Source organism: Diabrotica virgifera, chromosome 8 (genome assembly GCF_917563875.1).
Source record: "Diabrotica virgifera virgifera chromosome 8, PGI_DIABVI_V3a".
Taxonomy (NCBI): Eukaryota; Metazoa; Arthropoda; class Insecta; order Coleoptera; family Chrysomelidae; genus Diabrotica; species Diabrotica virgifera.
The window spans coordinates 53,604,268-53,622,808 of NC_065450.1; the positions used below are offsets into that span (position 1 = coordinate 53,604,268).

At 35.1% G+C, this 18,541-nt stretch overlaps 1 protein-coding gene across 2 annotated transcripts in view; it reads left to right on the forward strand.

Annotated features, from left to right (window-relative positions):
- Window positions 1-18,541, forward strand: part of LOC114339455 (protein bark beetle) — a 184,238-nt gene that overhangs the window by 141,925 nt on the left and 23,772 nt on the right. The window contains exons 10-11 of one of the 2 annotated variants that reach the window (XM_050657897.1): window positions 1,300-1,314; window positions 11,294-11,552. In XM_050657897.1, coding sequence (XP_050513854.1) covers window positions 1,300-1,314; window positions 11,294-11,552 — 274 coding nt within the window. The remainder of the gene's footprint in view (window positions 1-1,299; window positions 1,315-11,293; window positions 11,553-18,541) is intronic. The other variant, XM_050657898.1, reaches the window with a different exon arrangement.

Consider the following 18,541-nt stretch of genomic DNA (forward strand, 5'->3'; position numbering starts at 1 on the left):
TGGGCAGCATTAAAACATTGAAGCTTTTGAGATGTGGTGTTACCGTAGAATGCTACGTGTATCTTGGGTGGACCACGTGACGAATGCCGAAATTTTACATCGGATCGGAAAAGGATGTGAAGTTGTACTTACTGTTAAAAGAAGAAATACTTTGGCCATGTTATGAGAGTTGACAAATACTCGCTGCTGAGCCTGATCATTCAGGGTAAAATCAGGGGTAAGAGAAGTATCGGTAGGCGCAGAATATCTGGGTTAAGAAATCTGAGGGAATGGTTCGGCTGCAGTTCCATCGACCTATTTAGGGCAGCCGCCAGTAAAATAAGAATAGCTGTGATGATTTCCAACCTCCGATAGGAGACGGACTTGAAGAAGAAGAAGATTGAAAATTTAGTTTTTTGCTAGCAATTGCCGCTAAGGCATCCCTGCCATTTCGTTCGTTGCAATCCGTGACTGCACGCCGGGGTTTGTCCTAGTTGGGTCAGAGAGAGCAGCATATGTGCCTCCTGATGAGAGACTAATAAGTTTCGAAACCGGTAGAGGTGCTTGCTGCACTCTCTGATTGAACTGGAATGATGATGCGGCTGTAGTTTCGTGTTGCAACGAAATTGAAAATGGTTATTCATTTTTGATTTACATGTTTACTCTGACTGGAGTACGAAGGGAACTATTCTCGTTGGAACTTTACCGCGCTGAGCAGATGGGACGTGAATTTTAAATTGTAAAATTCCCTCATCTTCCTTAATCTCAGCATCCGTTATGGCTTGTAAATTGTAGAAGCCTCGGAGGTGTTACCAGAGAAGGTTCCCAGTGTTTTCAGTCTAGTAGGATGTAGAATAACATTTTTGGATGTTGTTTTAAGTGCTATTAGATTGAAAACTTAGTTTTTTTTTAATAATATTTGCTCGTATTTACGTAGGTAGCTAGTTTTATGTAATTTAGACTTGAGAATTGTTAATCATTTTTCGAGTAATTTTGTAGGTATGACTAGTACCAAGATTGTCTAAGAGTTCATGTCCTGTAAATGCTGCCTTTGCATTAGAACCATCTAACGATTGTCTAATATGTACTTATATCATAAAAACATCAAACATTTAATTTTAACTTAATACTATTAATTTGTAAAACATTAATGGTAAAGATGGTATTTACAGATCAAGAACTCTAACACATCTTATCTTAGTAATCCATTAGACTTGCGTATTTGTAATAACCCCCTAAACATTTTATTAAGTTAACAGTAAATATTATTAGCTGTAGGTAATAAAATAATATTTATTTTTTGTTGCATGGTGCATGCAGATTTGAATTCAACAGGTAAGAAATAGATATAGTAATATTTGTTTGTTTTGTCGAAAAAATAGTGTTTCAAAATTATATTTAAAGAGAAAATTGGATCCATTCTATTATTTGTAATTTTTAATGTTGTTCTGAAGCTATTTTCTTGTGGCATTTTTATAATCAAGTATATTCAAATGGGAAATAAGCCACAATTTTACCTAAAAATGATTTTATTAACGTTTCGACGCCCAAGTCGCGTGTCGTTGTCAAAATACAAAATAATACTAAATAAACAAAAATGTTGTTGCTTAGTAAAAAATTCTTCTAATAATTTATTTAATCTGACTCATTTATATCGCCAATTCAGACACGTATTATACATTTTAAAGTAGACGACTTTAAAATAATATTGCCAATATTGATGAGTTGCGTTCCTGGGACGACTTTACTAAAAGATAGTTCATTCGATTACATGAAATCAATCCCAACTCAAGAATATCCGCCACAAAAAATCATAGCATGTGATCTGTCTTTAAAAAGACAACCAAATGCAACGGTGGCACTGAAATTCTCGCGTTAGAGATTCCATAGTAAATCAAGAGGGAAAACCAGGAAAAACCTCGTGATACTATCCCGACATCGTAAGTATTTGGGTTTACATTTAGTTTACTCTCAAAACTAATACCGAATTCTGACTTGATATTTTAAATTTTAAATAATACTAAATACAGAAATATATATATATATATATATATATATATATATATATATATATATATATATATATATTTAAAAACATAAGATGTAGATCTTTGAAACACACTCAGTGAACCAAAGATCCAAGGTTATTGGTTTAACGACCACTCGTACGAAATCAAATAGATGAAATAGAGAATGTGGAAAAATCCCCTTACGAACAATTCACACATCCACCATTTCGGGCTGGGAAAAATTTTTCGAATAGAATCAAAGATCCAAACACCAGTTCTTAGAAATGTGTTTCGCCCTCTTCAACCTCTCTGGGCTCGTCGGTAAAGACAAGAGGTTGAATATCTTTAGACACATTCTAATCAAAAAACAACATTCGAGACCTTTGGTGTTTGGATCTTTGATTCTATTCGAAAAATTTTTCCCAGCCCGAAATGGTGGATGTGTGAATTGTTCGTAAGGGGATTTTTCCACATTCTCTATTTCATCTATTTGATTTCGTACGAGTGGTCGTTAAACCAATAACCTTGGATCTTTGGTTCACTGAGTGTGTTTCAAAGATCTACATCTTATGTTTTTAAACATATATTTTACTTACTTTAAGTAATTAGGGAATTAAAACTTGAGACTGTCATTGTCGGATTTGCCGTAGACTTACGCACCTTCTATGTCTAGGTCTCGAATGTTGTTTTTTGATTAGAATGTGTCTAAAGATATTCAACCTCTTGTCTTTACCGACGAGCCCAGAGAGGTTGAAGAGGGCGAAACACATTTCTAAGAACTGGTGTTTGGATCTTTGATTCTATTCGAAAAATTTTTCCCAGCCCGAAATGGTGGATGTGTGAATTGTTCGTAAGGGGATTTTTCCACATTCTCTATTTCATCTATTTGATTTCGTACGAGTGGTCGTTAAACCAATAACCTTGGATCTTTGGTTCACTGAGTGTGTTTCAAAGATCTACATCTTATGTTTTTAAACATATATTTTACTTACTTTAAGTAATTAGGGAATTAAAACTTGAGACTGTCATTGTCGGATTTGCCGTAGACTTACGCACCTTCTATGTCTAGGTCTCGAATGTTGTTTTTTGATTAGAATGTGTCTAAAGATATTCAACCTCTTGTCTTTACCGACGAGCCCAGAGAGGTTGAAGAGGGCGAAACACATTTCTAAGAACTGGTGTTTGGATCTTTGATTCTATTCGAAAAATTTTTCCCAGCCCGAAATGGTGGATGTGTGAATTGTTCGTAAGGGGATTTTTCCACATTCTCTATTTCATCTATTTGATATATATATATATATATATATATATATATATATATATATATATATATATATATATATATATATATATATATATATATATTTGTACAAATATTTTCGACCGTACTGTGTTATAGTGGTTTGAAGTTTCAGCAATTCGGTCATGTGAAATAAAAGTCTATTTGTTATTTCTCAATATTTCGTCACACTTTTGTGACTTCTTCAGGAGAAAAAAAAAAAAAAGAATTTTAAATATCAGACAATATTCTATGAATATAAAATTTATTGCAGTTACCATAACTCCGAAATAATAAATGTCAAAATCAAAATTAAGTCAATGTCCCTTACGATATGTTAAAAAAATCTAAATTAATACTCTTATAGTTGTAAGTAATTAAATATTTAGCTTTTGTTAATTTCTAATCTTAATAAATTTACAGTTTTCTCCTGAAGAAGTCACAAAAGTGTGACGAAATATTGAGAAATAACAAATAGACTTTTATTTCACATGACCGAATTGCTGAAACTTCAAACCACTATATATATATATATATATATATATATATATATATATATATATATATATATATATATATATATATATATATATATATATATATATATATATATATATATATAAATAAATAAGCAAAATCATTGGCTAATACTATTTATTTATTTATTTATTATTATATTTGTACTCGATTATCCAACATCATATTATATATATATATATATATATATATATATATATATATATATATATATGTTTTTTGGCCGTCGAAACGTTAATAAAATCATTTTTAGGTAAAATTGTGGCCTATTTCCCATTTGAATATACTTGATTGTAATTTTTAAATAGCAAATACCTTTATTCCCTCATGTAGAATAATATACAGGGTACCTTAAGGTTGGCGCAAATTTCGTGGTTCTGAGATTTGTTACAATTGGTTTTTGTTGAATTCTTAGATAGACTGCTGACTTTTGATGTACTTATAGTATTTCTCAAACATTTTCATACGACTTGGAGATTTTTCCATTGGAGAATTCACAGATCTTATCATAATTGCCAGGCTGTTTTTGACAGATTGCAATGAAAAGCCAGGAATATAACCCTTTATTCTTGGAATACTAACTATATTCCGAGACTCATTATAAACAGTTTGTGGCAAATGTGCAACGATCTGTTTATAATTAATCTTAGTGTGTTCACATTCATAGACATGTCCTTTGTACGTACCTGGAGATACTTTATTACTTTTGCTTTAAAAAGGTATATAGTTTCCAAAGGGTATGTCAATCCCAATAGTCGTTACCCAATCAGCATCCCCAGATTATGCTTCGTAGCTTCTTCACTGCCTGCATATTTTTCTTTTTTGAGGGTTTCTTTGATTTGGTGCATCGTTTTCTGTGTATCATTTTATCGGCAACTTTATTGAGGACTTTTTTTAGACATCCACTTACTTCCTGATTAGCTTCGCTTTTTGATGCTTTGGTTTTAGTTTTTTTAGCTTTTTTAGGCCTCCAGCGGAGCCTAACAGGCCTCACCCATATGAAAGTACAACATAAACTTGTACTACTGAAAGTATTTTTCTTTTATAAAATTGAAACCCTATATACTTGCCTACTAATAAAAATATAACTTCTCTGCAAATTTTGAAGAAAAGATACACGGAACTAATGGTCCTCACATGCCTCACCCGACCGAACGTGTATTTTTTGTGTGTGTAACTGTATGCTCCATTTATATACGCTTAATAGAAAATTACCTCTGTAGTACACCTAAATTTAGTACAGTATGTCTACATCATACCTACATTTAGCGTTTAGTTGCACATACACACGCATACGACAAAGTAAATTACAGCTCCAGGGAACATGAGGTTCCCGGAGTGAGTTAGGATATGCGCTGGAATTCTTTTGGAAGAGGACCCAACACCTGCAAAAGAGGTTATTGCAGATATTGCAGAAAAACATGCTATAAGGAATGTGCTGACCGAATTTGATTACCAATATTTTCTGTATGAACTTTTTTTTAAACATTGTGGCTTGTTTATAAGGTACAATGTTTTTTTCCTTTAAAATGGAATATGAACTTTTGGGTTACCTTTTATTATTTGGAACTAACATACAGAAAAACTAACAAAAATATTCACTATTTTACGATCAAGTTGGCAACAAATCAAACTTAAACGAAATAAACAACTTCATGGCAATCTTGATCTACCCAAAGATATTTCTTTTTTTTTGTTTCATAAAACTTGACTAATTTTGCGGTATACTACATACATAATATGTATTATTTCAAGTGCTAGATTTGTTTTTGGTACTTTAGTTTCGTCTAAACTAAATAATTTCCATGTGATTTCATTTTTTGTTGTTTGTAATATTATTCTTTTTTTTTAATCAGATCACTTTGTGTTCACACCTTGTTTTTAAACTAGGAAGAGTAAACTTACCTAAAAGACAGATTCCAATAATGTTACTAGAAAAATTATTAGATTCATCTACCTTTTTGGTTGATCATGTCAACCTTCGACGATAATCCATAAATATTATAATATTAAAAATGAATAACCATTTTCAATTTCGTTGCAAAACGAAAATACAGCCGAACCATATTCCAGTCCAATCAGAGAGTGCTGCAAGCACCCCTACCGGTTTCGAAACTTCTTAGTCTCTCATCAGGAGGCACATATGCTGCTCTCCCTGATCCAACCAAAACAAACCCCAGCGTGCAGTCCCGAATTGCAACGAACGAAATGGCATAGATGCCCTAGCGGCAACTGCTAGCAAAAGACTAAGTTTTCACTCTAATGGCATATAACATATCCCACCAGAATGAAAACAATGGGAACCTTCTCTGGTTACACCTCCGAGGCTTCTACAATTTGCAAGCCATACGGATGCTGAGACTAAGGAAGATGAGGGAATTCTACAATTTACAATTCACGTCACATCTGCTCAGCGCGGTAAAGTTCAAACGAGACTGGTTCCCTTCATACTCCACACAGAGTAAATGTAAATCAAAAATGAATAACCATTTTCAATTTCGTTGCAAAACGAAAATACAGCCGAACCATATTCCAGTCCAATCAGAGAGTGCTGCAAGCACCCCTACCGGTTTCGAAACTTCTTAGTCTCTCATCAGGAGGCACATATGCTGCTCTCCCTGATCCAACCAAAACAAACCCCAGCGTGCAGTCCCGAATTGCAACGAACGAAATGGCATAGATGCCCTAGCGGCAACTGCCCTAGCGGCAACTATGAAGGGAACCAGTCTCGTTGGAACTTTACCGCGCTGAGCAGATGTGACGTGAATTGTAAATTGTAGAATTCCCTCATCTTCCTTAGTCTCAGCATCCGTATGGCTTGCAAATTGTAGAAGCCTCGGAGGTGTAACCAGAGAAGGTTCCCATTGTTTTCATTCTGGTGGGATATGTTATATGCCATTAGAGTGAAAACTTAGTCTTTTGCTAGCAGTTGCCGCTAGGGCATCTATGCCATTTCGTTCGTTGCAATTCGGGACTGCACGCTGGGGTTTGTTTTGGTTGGATCAGGGAGAGCAGCATATGTGCCTCCTGATGAGAGACTAAGAAGTTTCGAAACCGGTAGGGGTGCTTGCAGCACTCTCTGATTGGACTGGAATATGGTTCGGCTGTATTTTCGTTTTGCAACGAAATTGAAAATGGTTATTCATTTTTGATTTACATTTACTGTGTGTGGAGTATGAAGGGAACCAGTCTCGTTGGAACTTTACCGCGCTGAGCAGATGTGACGTGAATTGTAAATTGTAGAATTCCCTCATCTTCCTTAGTCTCAGCATCCGTATGGCTTGCAAATTGTAGAAGCCTCGGAGGTGTAACCAGAGAAGGTTCCCAATGTTTTCATTCTGGTGGGATATGTTATATGCCATTAGAGTGAAAACTTAGTCCATTATAATATTATTCTAATACGTCGCTAAAAATAAAAATAGCTTAAAACAACTGTTTTTTGTATAAATTGCATACCAAAAATCTAAAAATTATAAAAATCTAAAAAATATAAGGTATAACTTAATTAACCTATTATTGAAATGCCAATAGCGTCAAAATTTCATAATTGTCAATAGTGCCAAAATTTCATAATTTGGTGGAGTAAACTTGCCTGCGATTGGATCAATTACAAACAAGCATTACAGCGCGGAAAATTTGAATTACTCCTCCTAGTTTAAAAACGAGGTATAGTAAAATGTCAGATAATAAAACAGTTTATTATATAAAAGTAGTTAGTCAAATGTCAGATAATAAAACAGTTTATTATATAAAAGTAGTTAGTCAAAGCCACCTCCACTTTCGTGTAGTGGAGATGGTTTTGCATGAGCCTAAGGTATTTGAAGTAAAATTTAGTTTTGAAAAACCTGAAGTTTTCAGGTTGAAGCAATAAGATTAAAATATATCATTTCTTATTAAAATCGGTGGAAAATTGGTCCAAAATGTACACATAATTTTTACAAAAAAGTATATACAGTCGGAAAAATGAAAGAATACCCATAAACGATCACATCAATCACTTATTTTGTATTTGCTGTCTTTTTCTATAAATAGGGCTTTTCATCGATTGTCATTTGTTTCAAGCTTCTGTCATGTGTCACATAATATTAATTTATCTACGTCATACGTCTTTGGTTTGTATCAATGCCGGATTTCGTTGATGGACCGCCGGGGGCTAAGTCATACTATACCGCCACTCTCCAGTACCTAGGTATAGATGCGTCTTAGGTTAACAATTCATTAAAACTATTTTAATATTATTAGTTAATTTATTACAAATATACAAAAAGCCACAAAGACACCAACTCACAACTTATGAAGTAAATTAACATAATTATTTACAAACAAATTTTCCTGGATTTCCTACTTGCAAACAGGTCGATAATTTTATTAAAATCTAATTTTGTAAGCAGATCATAATTAATATTTAAAACAGCGAACGAATTTAATGTTTCTTCCGTCATCGTATTTCTCAAATAATTTTTGACCCGTTTTAAAGTGGAAAATGATCTTTCATCAGTTGCGTTAGTAACCACCAACGATAAGAAGATTCTAAGTGCAATTTCTACGTTTGGGAAGGTTGCAATTATATTATTTTTATGCAAATCCTCCATCACAAAAGTAGCACTGCGAATTGTGGGATTTTTATACTCAACTTGGCCTAGTAGTGACATTATATTTTTTTTTATTAATTTATTTTCTTTTTCGGTTTGAATTTATATTAATTTTAGTCTAACTTGTATTATTAATGTTATTTTTTTGGTACTACTGCTTAAATCTTACCTATAGGTGTTATAAATTATGTAATATTTTTATCATTGTCCTGTAAATGGGAAACTGTTGGGCAATAAAGCTATTATTATTATTATTATTATAAAATGTTTGACGCTTTGTCTGAAATCACGTTATCCTCTGAAAGAGGTAGAGAAAATAAAAGTGAGAAAGTGATGGCAAGATCTTCATAAGCTTTTCCTCTAGATTTCAGATTATTTGCCAAATAATCAATTGTTTTATACAGCACTTGGGTTCTAATCTTATTTTGCGGTGTAAGGATCTCTTCTGTAACTGCTTCGTCAAACTGTAATTTTCTTTTGCGACTTCTAATTTCTTTGCTGTATTCCGTTTGTGGTGATAAGAGCTGCCCCTTTTGTTCAAATAAATTACATTTATCACGAAGAGACTCGTAAAAATGTTGAAATGAGCTATACAAAGACGAACATGTATGTCAGTCCATATTTGCGCTTTGTAAAGATTTACTCGATAGGTCAGTTCTTTCCAGTACTTCGATCCAAAAGGCAACATAAATATCAAATTCTAACGTAGCCAGCTTTTCGTGTAAATTGTTTGCTTGACAGCGAACTGGCATCTTCTCGTCGTCGTTAGAGGATAACTCTAACTTGCTTTATATCTTGATAGCATAAATTAAGAGCTTTTAATGCATTAAATCGTCCTGACCATCGAGTCACATTAACTCTTTTTGGAACAAATGTTGTATGGCCACAATTTTTCAATAGATCAGTGAGTCGTTTCCATCTGTAAGTTGAAGCTGAGAAAAAAACATTAATTTCTTCAGCAACTAAAAAAAATAAGTACTTTCCATAGTGCATTCTGCTGCATGTTGCACAATCAAATTTAGGGAATGGGCTACACATGGTACGTATTTTTTCACCATTCTTTAAAACTTTATAGAATAGGGATTTAGTGCAGTACCTGTTTTGTTTTCCTATTTTTCTTTTTGAAGATTCAAAGTCTAAAGAATTAAGATCCTGTGTTTTGAATTCTTTCAGCACATCATCTACACAATTTCTTGGCCAGAATTTTGGATCTTGTAAATCAACTCGATTAACACCACTTTGGACTAGAATTTGTCGTTCAGGAGAACTCTTTTCAGGATGTAACTCGATATCACAAATTGGGTCTGAATTTGCTGTGAATGAATCATCTCGACGTGATGAAGATCCTGCTGCAAATTTTATTTTATTAAAAAAGTAACTAAAACAGTCAAATAAACCTACCTTTAAAACATCTGAAACTGTTGCAATTGGATCGTCTTGAAAAGAAGTGCTCGTTGGTATACTATCATGCCTGGATTTGGTAAAAAAAGCTGAATCTGGGGTTTTTTAATACTGCATTTAATTTTTGTTGTTTTTCTAACTTTTGTCTTTTCCAAAATGCACCTCCTTCCTTTCCGCTTATTTTTTAGAAACGTCACGAAAACACTTCACTAATAAATACGTAAAATTTGAGACTAGTCTCGAAAACTGCGCTAACACGACTGACGCTGACGACATGGCGTGTTGGAGCCGGACGCGCTGCCGCCAGGCGCAGGGGCACTGGCCGATTTCCCGGAAACATGCAACGTGTTTTTGTGCGACCTGCTACGGCAGGCACGAATCTTATCGGTGACGAGACGAAGTTTTATTAAAAGGGGTGATACACACGCGAGTAAGTACGCGAACTTATGGCTCGCGACCTTTTTCGCGCGTGTATCACCGCAAGTACGCGTACTTTAAGTCCGCCGAGTAAGTACGCCGTCGATCCAACAAGTTTGAAATCTTACTCGTAACCCGTACGTGTATCACTTCCACGAGCCGCGAGCCTTGAGCCATCATGTTATTGCGTTTAAAATTACACTTATATTTTCACTAATTAAGCAAATTACCTAGAAATAATTCAATCGTTTATTGTTGAGAGGAGACAAGTTACATTTTATAAGTTTTGAGAAAACCGTAAAACACTATTTTAAGCTATACTAAATTATCTTTGATTGTTTGTTTTTGAGTAAACCTAATTATTTATAGTCTCTTTTATCCTCCTGATGAAAATATTACCCTCTTATCTATGATATTTTGGTTGTTACCCACACTGTTCGATTTCGTCTTTTTTTATTAGTATTAAAAATATATAACACGATAGGATACGATACGAAGTATATAATACGATAAAATTCCTAAATAGCACAAACCACCGACGGCGACCGCGATCTTTAAAACCGCGTACTTTAAGTCTGCCGTGTATCACCGACGGCGAGCCGAGTAAGTCCGCGATATTTAAACCCGCGTACTTAAAGATTGCGTGTGTATCACGCGCTTAAGATGCTATTTCAGAAAATCAACCCCATAAATTTGAAATATCCACATATAGAATTAAAACGTGATGGGAGTGACGTACCGCCTCTCAAAATTTACCGCCAGGGGTTAATAGTCCCATAGACCCCCCTTAATCCGGCACTGGTTTGTATCATTGATATAATATACCAATAACGTATGACGTAGATATATTACTATTATGTGACACATGCCAGAAGCTCGAAACAAATGACTGTGAATGAAAAGCCTTATAACAAACGTTTGTTATAGAAAAAGATGGCAAATACAAAATAAGTGATCGTTCATATGTATTCTTTCATTTTTTCAACTGCTTTAATATTTTATACAATGAAATTACTATATACCTAAATTAGATTATGTTTCCGCACAATTTACTTACACAAACTATTACACAATTACAGCACTTTTCCGTTATGGGACGTGAGAATAGATGCCGCGAACAATTATTGGGGAGTCAATACATCTCTGGCTGTGAGAGGAAGAATAAAAGACCAAAGTGACGATCCACGGCTACTGGAAGTGATCTACGCACCGTATTATATGAACAATCAAACGATCTTAGATGGGAAATGCCCTCCTGGATGGGAACTTGTAGGTGAAACCTGCTACATGTATGTTGGTGCTCCAATGACCTTCTGGGAAGCTAAAGCTTTTTGTCAGGTTTGTATTAATTCATCCAACATACAATGTATGTACGTATTATCATGATCATCATCAGCCCATTTTAAGTCAACTGCAGGATATAGGCCTCCCTGTTTGTATCAGTGGCGGATCCAGCAAAATCCAACATCGTCAAGAGAGGGGGCCGATTGGCTAAATTTATATGAAAAATAAATGAATAAATGAATGTTTTTATAATCTTTACATATAAGTTGGTTTGAGGGGGGCCGATCGCCCCATCGCCCTCCCCTGGATCCGCCACTGGTTTGTATCCAAAGTGTTTAAAATTTTCTACATCTTCCGTAAATCTTTGCCATTATGTTGGTGGTACTCCTCTGTTTCGTTTATCTGCTCTTGGTCTCCATTTGGTTAACTTCCGTGTCCAGCTTCCATCTTTCATCATTGCCGCGTGGGCTGAACATTTCCATTTCAATCTGCAAGATCTCTCCACAACATCTATAACTCATCTGTTTTGTAGGTCTTCGTTTGTGATCTTGTCTTTTCGTCATCTTCCGTAAATCATCTTGCCATCATGTTAGTGGTACTCCTCTGTTTCGTTTATCTGCTCTTGGTCTCCATTTGGATAACTTCCGTGTCCAGCTTCCATCTTTCATCATTGCCGCGTAGGCTGAACATTTCCATTTCAATCTGCAAGATCTCCACAAAATCTATAACTATGGATCTGTTTTGTAGGTCTTCGTTTGCGATCTTGTCTTTTCGTCATCTTCCGTAAATCATCTTGCCATCATGTTGGTGGTACTCCTCTGTTTCGTTTATCTGCTCTTGGTCTCCATTTGGTTAACTTCCGTGTCCAGCTTCCATTCTTTTTACTTGCCACGTGGCCTGTTCATCTCCATTTCAATCTGCAAGATCTCTCCATAACATCTATTACTCTGGTTCTGTTTTGTAGGTCTTCGTTTGTGATCTTGTCTTTTCGTCATCTTCCGTAAATCATCTTGCCATCATGTTGGTGGTACTCCTCTGTTTCGTTTATCTGCTCTTGGTCTCCATTTGGTTAACTTCCGTGTCCAGCTTCCATCTTTCATCATTGCCGCGTGGCCTGAACATCTCCATTTCAATCTGCAAGATCTCCACAAAATCTATCACTATGGTTCTGTTTTGTAGGTCTTCGTTTGTGATCTTGTCTTTTCGTCATCTTCCATAAATCATCTTGCCATCATGTTGGTGGTAGTCGTCTGTTTCGTTTATCTGCTCTTGGTCTCCATTTGGTTAACTTCCGTGTCCAGCTTCCATCTTTCATCATTGCCTCGTGGCCTGAACATCTCCATTTCAATCTGCAAGATCTCCACAAAATCTATAACTATGGTTCTGTTTTGTATACCCTATTCCACGAACATACGCCTGTTTTGGATTATTTCGACAACGAATATTTTACTGTGCAAAATAAGAAGAACGAAAGTAAATTGCAAATTACATTGTTGTTTATTGAAATAATTATTAGCGCCGTTTACTTTCGTACTTCTTATGTTGCACAGTAAAATATTCGTTGTCGAAGTAATCCAAAACAGGCGTATGTTCGTGGAATGGCCCATAGGTATTCGTTTATGATATTAGAGAGATATCGAAACCGTCGTTTGGTAATAAAAGATCCTTTATTTTGACACTTTTGACATATAAGCATGGTTATTTATGTCAAAATAAAGGATCTTTTATTAAAGGACGATGTTAAATAGGGTTTCGATATCTCTCTATTGTCTTTCTTTTATTGTTACTCCTATCATGTATATCTATGTGTATAAGTAACTAACTTTCTTGTCACCAAATGATTCAGATTTCTTATGTGTCAGTTTAAATAAGGCGTCATTAAAAAATTCATTAAAATAATTGAAGTCAAAGTTTTTAATCCTAATAAAAATATTTAAAAATATTTTTAAAAGATATTTAATTGAAAAACTTATTGGACCATTTTTCTGGTAACGCCTCCATGGGTTCTAAAAATTTCAAGCCAGATAGATGCTGCAATGAAGACAAGAGGGAATTCTAACCCCGTCTGCACAGCTTGGCAAATTCCAACGGAAAATGGACCTAGTTACTCGATAGGAGTAATACCAATAGAAAATAAAAATGTATACCATTTTTATTCAGTTGCAATGCGAAGGCAAAACTGTCTTAATTTTCACCTAATTCAGAGTGCGCAAACCAGCACTCTAAATCGACGATTTGAGCTCGTGGGCTGTTTTCACTTCAGGCAGAGATGGAGCAACCCTTGGCTTAAAAACTTACGACAATGGACGAATATGTTCTCCATATAACTATTCAAGGCGGCTGCAAATAGGATTAAATGGGCAAATGTAATGGCCAACGTCCTTAAGGATACGGCACCGTAAGAAGAAGAAGAGATAAGCAAACCTATGCCTCTCTGATGATGCCTCTAATAAGAGGCGAAAATCGTCGATTTAGAGTGCTGGTTTGCGCACTCTGAATTATGTGAAAATTAAGACAGTTTTGCCTTCGCATTGCAACTGAATAAAAATGGTATACATTTTTATTTTCCCGTTGGAATTTACCAAGCTGTGCAGACGGGGTTGTGAATTGCAAATTTTAGAATTCCCTCTTGTCTTCATTGTAGCATCTTTCTTGATTTGCCATTTTTGGAAAAGAGTACGAAATGAATTAAACTCAATAGTAAGAAGGAAGAAAACAGAACATTGGGAAGCATTTTCAAAAGAGATGGAGCACGACTTTTATGGGATGCAAAAGGAAATGTGGAAAATGATACGAGGTCAAAGAGCAGAGATGAGGGAATTGATAGAAGTAAATCATATTGATACAAATACATGGACAACTTACCTAAAAAACCTCTATCAAATGCTAATCACAAAGAACTGGAAACACCAGGATTAGAATCGGATGAGAAAACAGAAATTAAAGAGGAAGATATAAAGAACGCCTTGAAAAAGATGAAAAATCGAAAAGCTCCTGGGAAAGATGGAATAGCTAATGAACTTTTAAAATACGGAGGAGATAGACTTCACAAAGAACTGAATATCCTCATAAGTAAAATAATAAATACAGGAAGAATTCCAGAAGAATGGAGAACCACTCAAATGATAGCGTTATTTAAGAAAGGTGATAGGGCAGACCCCAGTAACTATAGAGGGATACATTTACTGAGCACTATACTGAAACTCACAACAAAAATACTTATGGAGAAAATAATGGCGTACATAAATATATCGGATGAACAACAAGGATTTAGAAGTGGAAGATCATGTAACGATGCAGTTTTTGTGATAAACCAGCCTTTTTCTGTTTGATAGACCTAGAGAAAGCGTTTGATAGAATCCAATTAACACTAGAAAGCCGGAGGGGCCAATTTGGCCCCTGTTGCGATTTAAAGTTATTGTAGTTTTTTTATTTGAGGCAATAATATTTTCATATTTTATGCCTTTTAATATTTTGATACAAAGCCTTATTTAAAACAAAAAAATATTGTTTACTAAATTTATTTAATGGTTTCTTTAACAAATCTACCATAGGAGTCTAAGCCAAGCCGCATACCAAAGAAACATGAAACGAAAAACATGAAACATGAAACGAAAAACATGTCTCATGAAAAGAAAACACTGCTAAACAAATCTCAAAGTCCTCCTACCAATGAAACGAGTGTGATTCATGCTCATGACACATTTTTATTTTCGGAGAGTTTCATAAATGGCCGGACATATATTTGTTTAGCAGTGGTATATTTCCATGAAACGTAATTTACGTTTCATGTTTCTTTGATGTGCGGCCTGCCTTAAGGGGCCAAATTGGCCCCGTGTAAGTTATTATCGTTTTCTGGTAAATTCGACGATCCTTTCTTTCAAATTCCTGTCGAATGGGTAAAATTATATTTATGTATGTTTATTGTAAATGGTTACCCTTATACTGGTACTGATCATCTACGTAATAAAGATACAATTGTTGGCGAACACAAGTGAACACAAAGATGCAATTGTTGGTGTAGAGGACCAAATGACGCGTCTTTATACTACAAAAGCAACTTCAAGACGATGGCATATGTACGTCTTTTATCATACTCTTGACTTGGAAGCAATAAATGCATGGATTATTTATAAAGAAATAACTGGAAGTAGACTCAGTTTCCGTAAGTTTATTCTTCGGCTGTGTGAAGAATTATGGGCCCTATACCTTGTCTCCCGAAATCTTGAACTACGTCCAGCAACACCAGGTCTACCAACAACTATCACTGTTACTATCCAAAAACGAAAAAAATATCAGTTGAAAATATTTTGTAAAGGAAATCATACTTCAAATCATTGCCACGGTTGTAACAAGGCAATGTGTGGCAAATATCAAAAACTGCAAATTATATGGTGTTCCGAATGTTTTTGATGGGCAGCGAATGTGTTAAACAATAAAAGTAAAAAATAAAATTAGGTTCTACCGTCTAGAGTTGATTTAATTTCTTTAAACTGAGTTTTAATTTATTAAAGAACGTGGGGCCAAAATGATTCCTTCCGGCTTTCTAGGTAGGTATGCTAAGCCAGACATTCTAGTGTTAAAAGATGTGATACACCTACTATATGAGAAAAATTTACCACTGGATATCATAAAACTGATAGAAAACATATATGCAAGAAATAAAATAGAAATGAAAGTCAATGGAATAATAACAGAACCCATAGAAACAAACACAGGAATCGGGCAAGGAGATTCACTAAGCCCTCTACTGTTTAACATAATATTGGATGCAATAATAAAACAAGAGATAAATGGATATCAACTAAAGAAGTGCATCATCGAAACGAATATAAAGAAAAAAAAGAAAGCAGCCGATAATTGTTGCAAGAACAAAAAAAACTGTGGATCGAAGAGCTGTTATAGGAACTAGAAATGAATAGTAAAGACAGCGCCAAACTATTTGGATACCTAAAAGCTCAACAAAGAAAAGGCATACCAGTAGTTAAAATTGACAATATATCATGGGAAACACACTTCACAGAACTATATAGATGCAAAGAAAGCCCGGAAGAGGAGGTAGGCGCAATGGAAGACATTAGAGATAATGAAATAAGGATGCCAACACATGATGAATATTTAGCCATCATTCAAAAAATGAAACAGAAAAGAACACCAGGCCCAGATGAAATTCCCAATGAGTTCATTAAAAACGGAGGGGAAAAGTTATTAACAAGCATCTATAACCTAATAGTTAGAATATGGGAAGCAGAAGAAATGCCCGAAGATTGGAAAGAAGGCAGAATTATACCAATATTTAAGAAAGGAGAAGTAACAAACTGTAACAATTATAGAGCAATATCTCTACTGAGTACAACATATAAAATTCTAACAGCCCTCATCAAACAAAAACTCAATCAATTCACAGAGAAAAAAATTGGGGACTACCAGCAAGGATTCAGAGAAGGCAGATCCACTACAGATGCGATCCACATAGTTACACAAACAATCGAAAAATGCCACGAACACAACATAGAACTCCACATCCTCTTCGTAGACTTCAGACAAGCCTTTGACTGTATTGGAAGAAATAAATTATTTATTGAAATGAAAAATCAAGATATACCAGCAAAATTAATCAGATTAACAAAAATGACCATGGATGGAGCTCGAGCCAAAGTAACAACAGAAGAAGGTAGCACAAAATCAATTGCAATAGAAACAGGAGTGCGACAAGGCGACTCCCTGTCAACCACATTATTCAGCATAGCACTAGAAGGAACAGTCAAGGCCAGCAAAATTAAAAGAACTATAGCCCACTCCTCAACACAAATAGTTGCATATGCAGATGATTTAGTTCTTATGGGAAGAGACAAGGAAAGATTAAAAGAAGCAGTAACAATCCTGGCAAAAGAAGCACGGAAAAGAGGTCTAGAAATTAACGAAGGAAAAACAAAATATCTACTCTGCTCTAGAAGAGAAGATAACAGGATGAGAGAAATCAAAATAGAAAACTACACTTGTGAAAGAGTCCAACAATTTAAATATTTGGGAGTAATAGTGAATGGCCAAAACAAGAGAAGTGAAGAAGTAACGGAACGAATACTAACAGGCAACAAAACATACTGGAGATATCATAGGCTTATGAAGGACAAGAACTTATCCAGAAATACAAAACTGAAAATATACAGAGTTGCAATCAGACCAGTAGTTACGTACGCAGCTGAGACAATGTGCCTCACGGAAAAAGATTAAGAAAAATTGAGAATATTCGAAAGGAAAATCCTCAGACGCATCATGGGCCCGATAAGAATGGACAACGGAGAAATGAGAAGAAGAATGAACCATGAACTAAGAGACATAATGAAGGGAGAAGATATAGTTAGATTTATTAAATCACAGAGGCTGAGATGGCTGGGACACATAGAAAGAAGGAAAAACGACCGACTGATTAAGAAGATCACCAGATGGAAACCGGCAACTGAAAGACCCAGAGGAAGACCCAGAGAGAGATGGGAGGACCAGGTCATGAGAGATATCAAAATTCTGGAAGTGAGAAACTGGAGGGAACTATGCACATGCACATATCGAAATGAGTGGAAGAAAATAGTAACGAAAGCCAAGTCATACAACAAACTTTGACAACATACAAGTGGAATGCGGAGTGATTCACCACAATAAGCGAATCTGAGAGCTCTAAGTAAGAGCGGCAAACATTCCACCTGGAATGAAAAGCCCTGATGATGATGATGAATAAAACATGTGAAGAGAAAAAGATGGTACAAAATGGGCAATAGAGAGATAAAAATACTCTGTTACGCTGATGACACCGTCTTAGTAGCAGAGTGCGAAGACGACCTACAAAGATTATTGCACGAGTCCAACATTAACGCAAAAGAAATTAATATGAAAATATCAGCCCAAAAAACAAAAAGCTTAGTAATTGCCAAAGAACCAATAAGATGCAAATTGGAGTTAGACAATCAAATTATACAACAAGTAATGAAAATATCTGGGAATTAATCTATCAGCCGACAACAATATCGAAGAAGAGGTAAAAGACC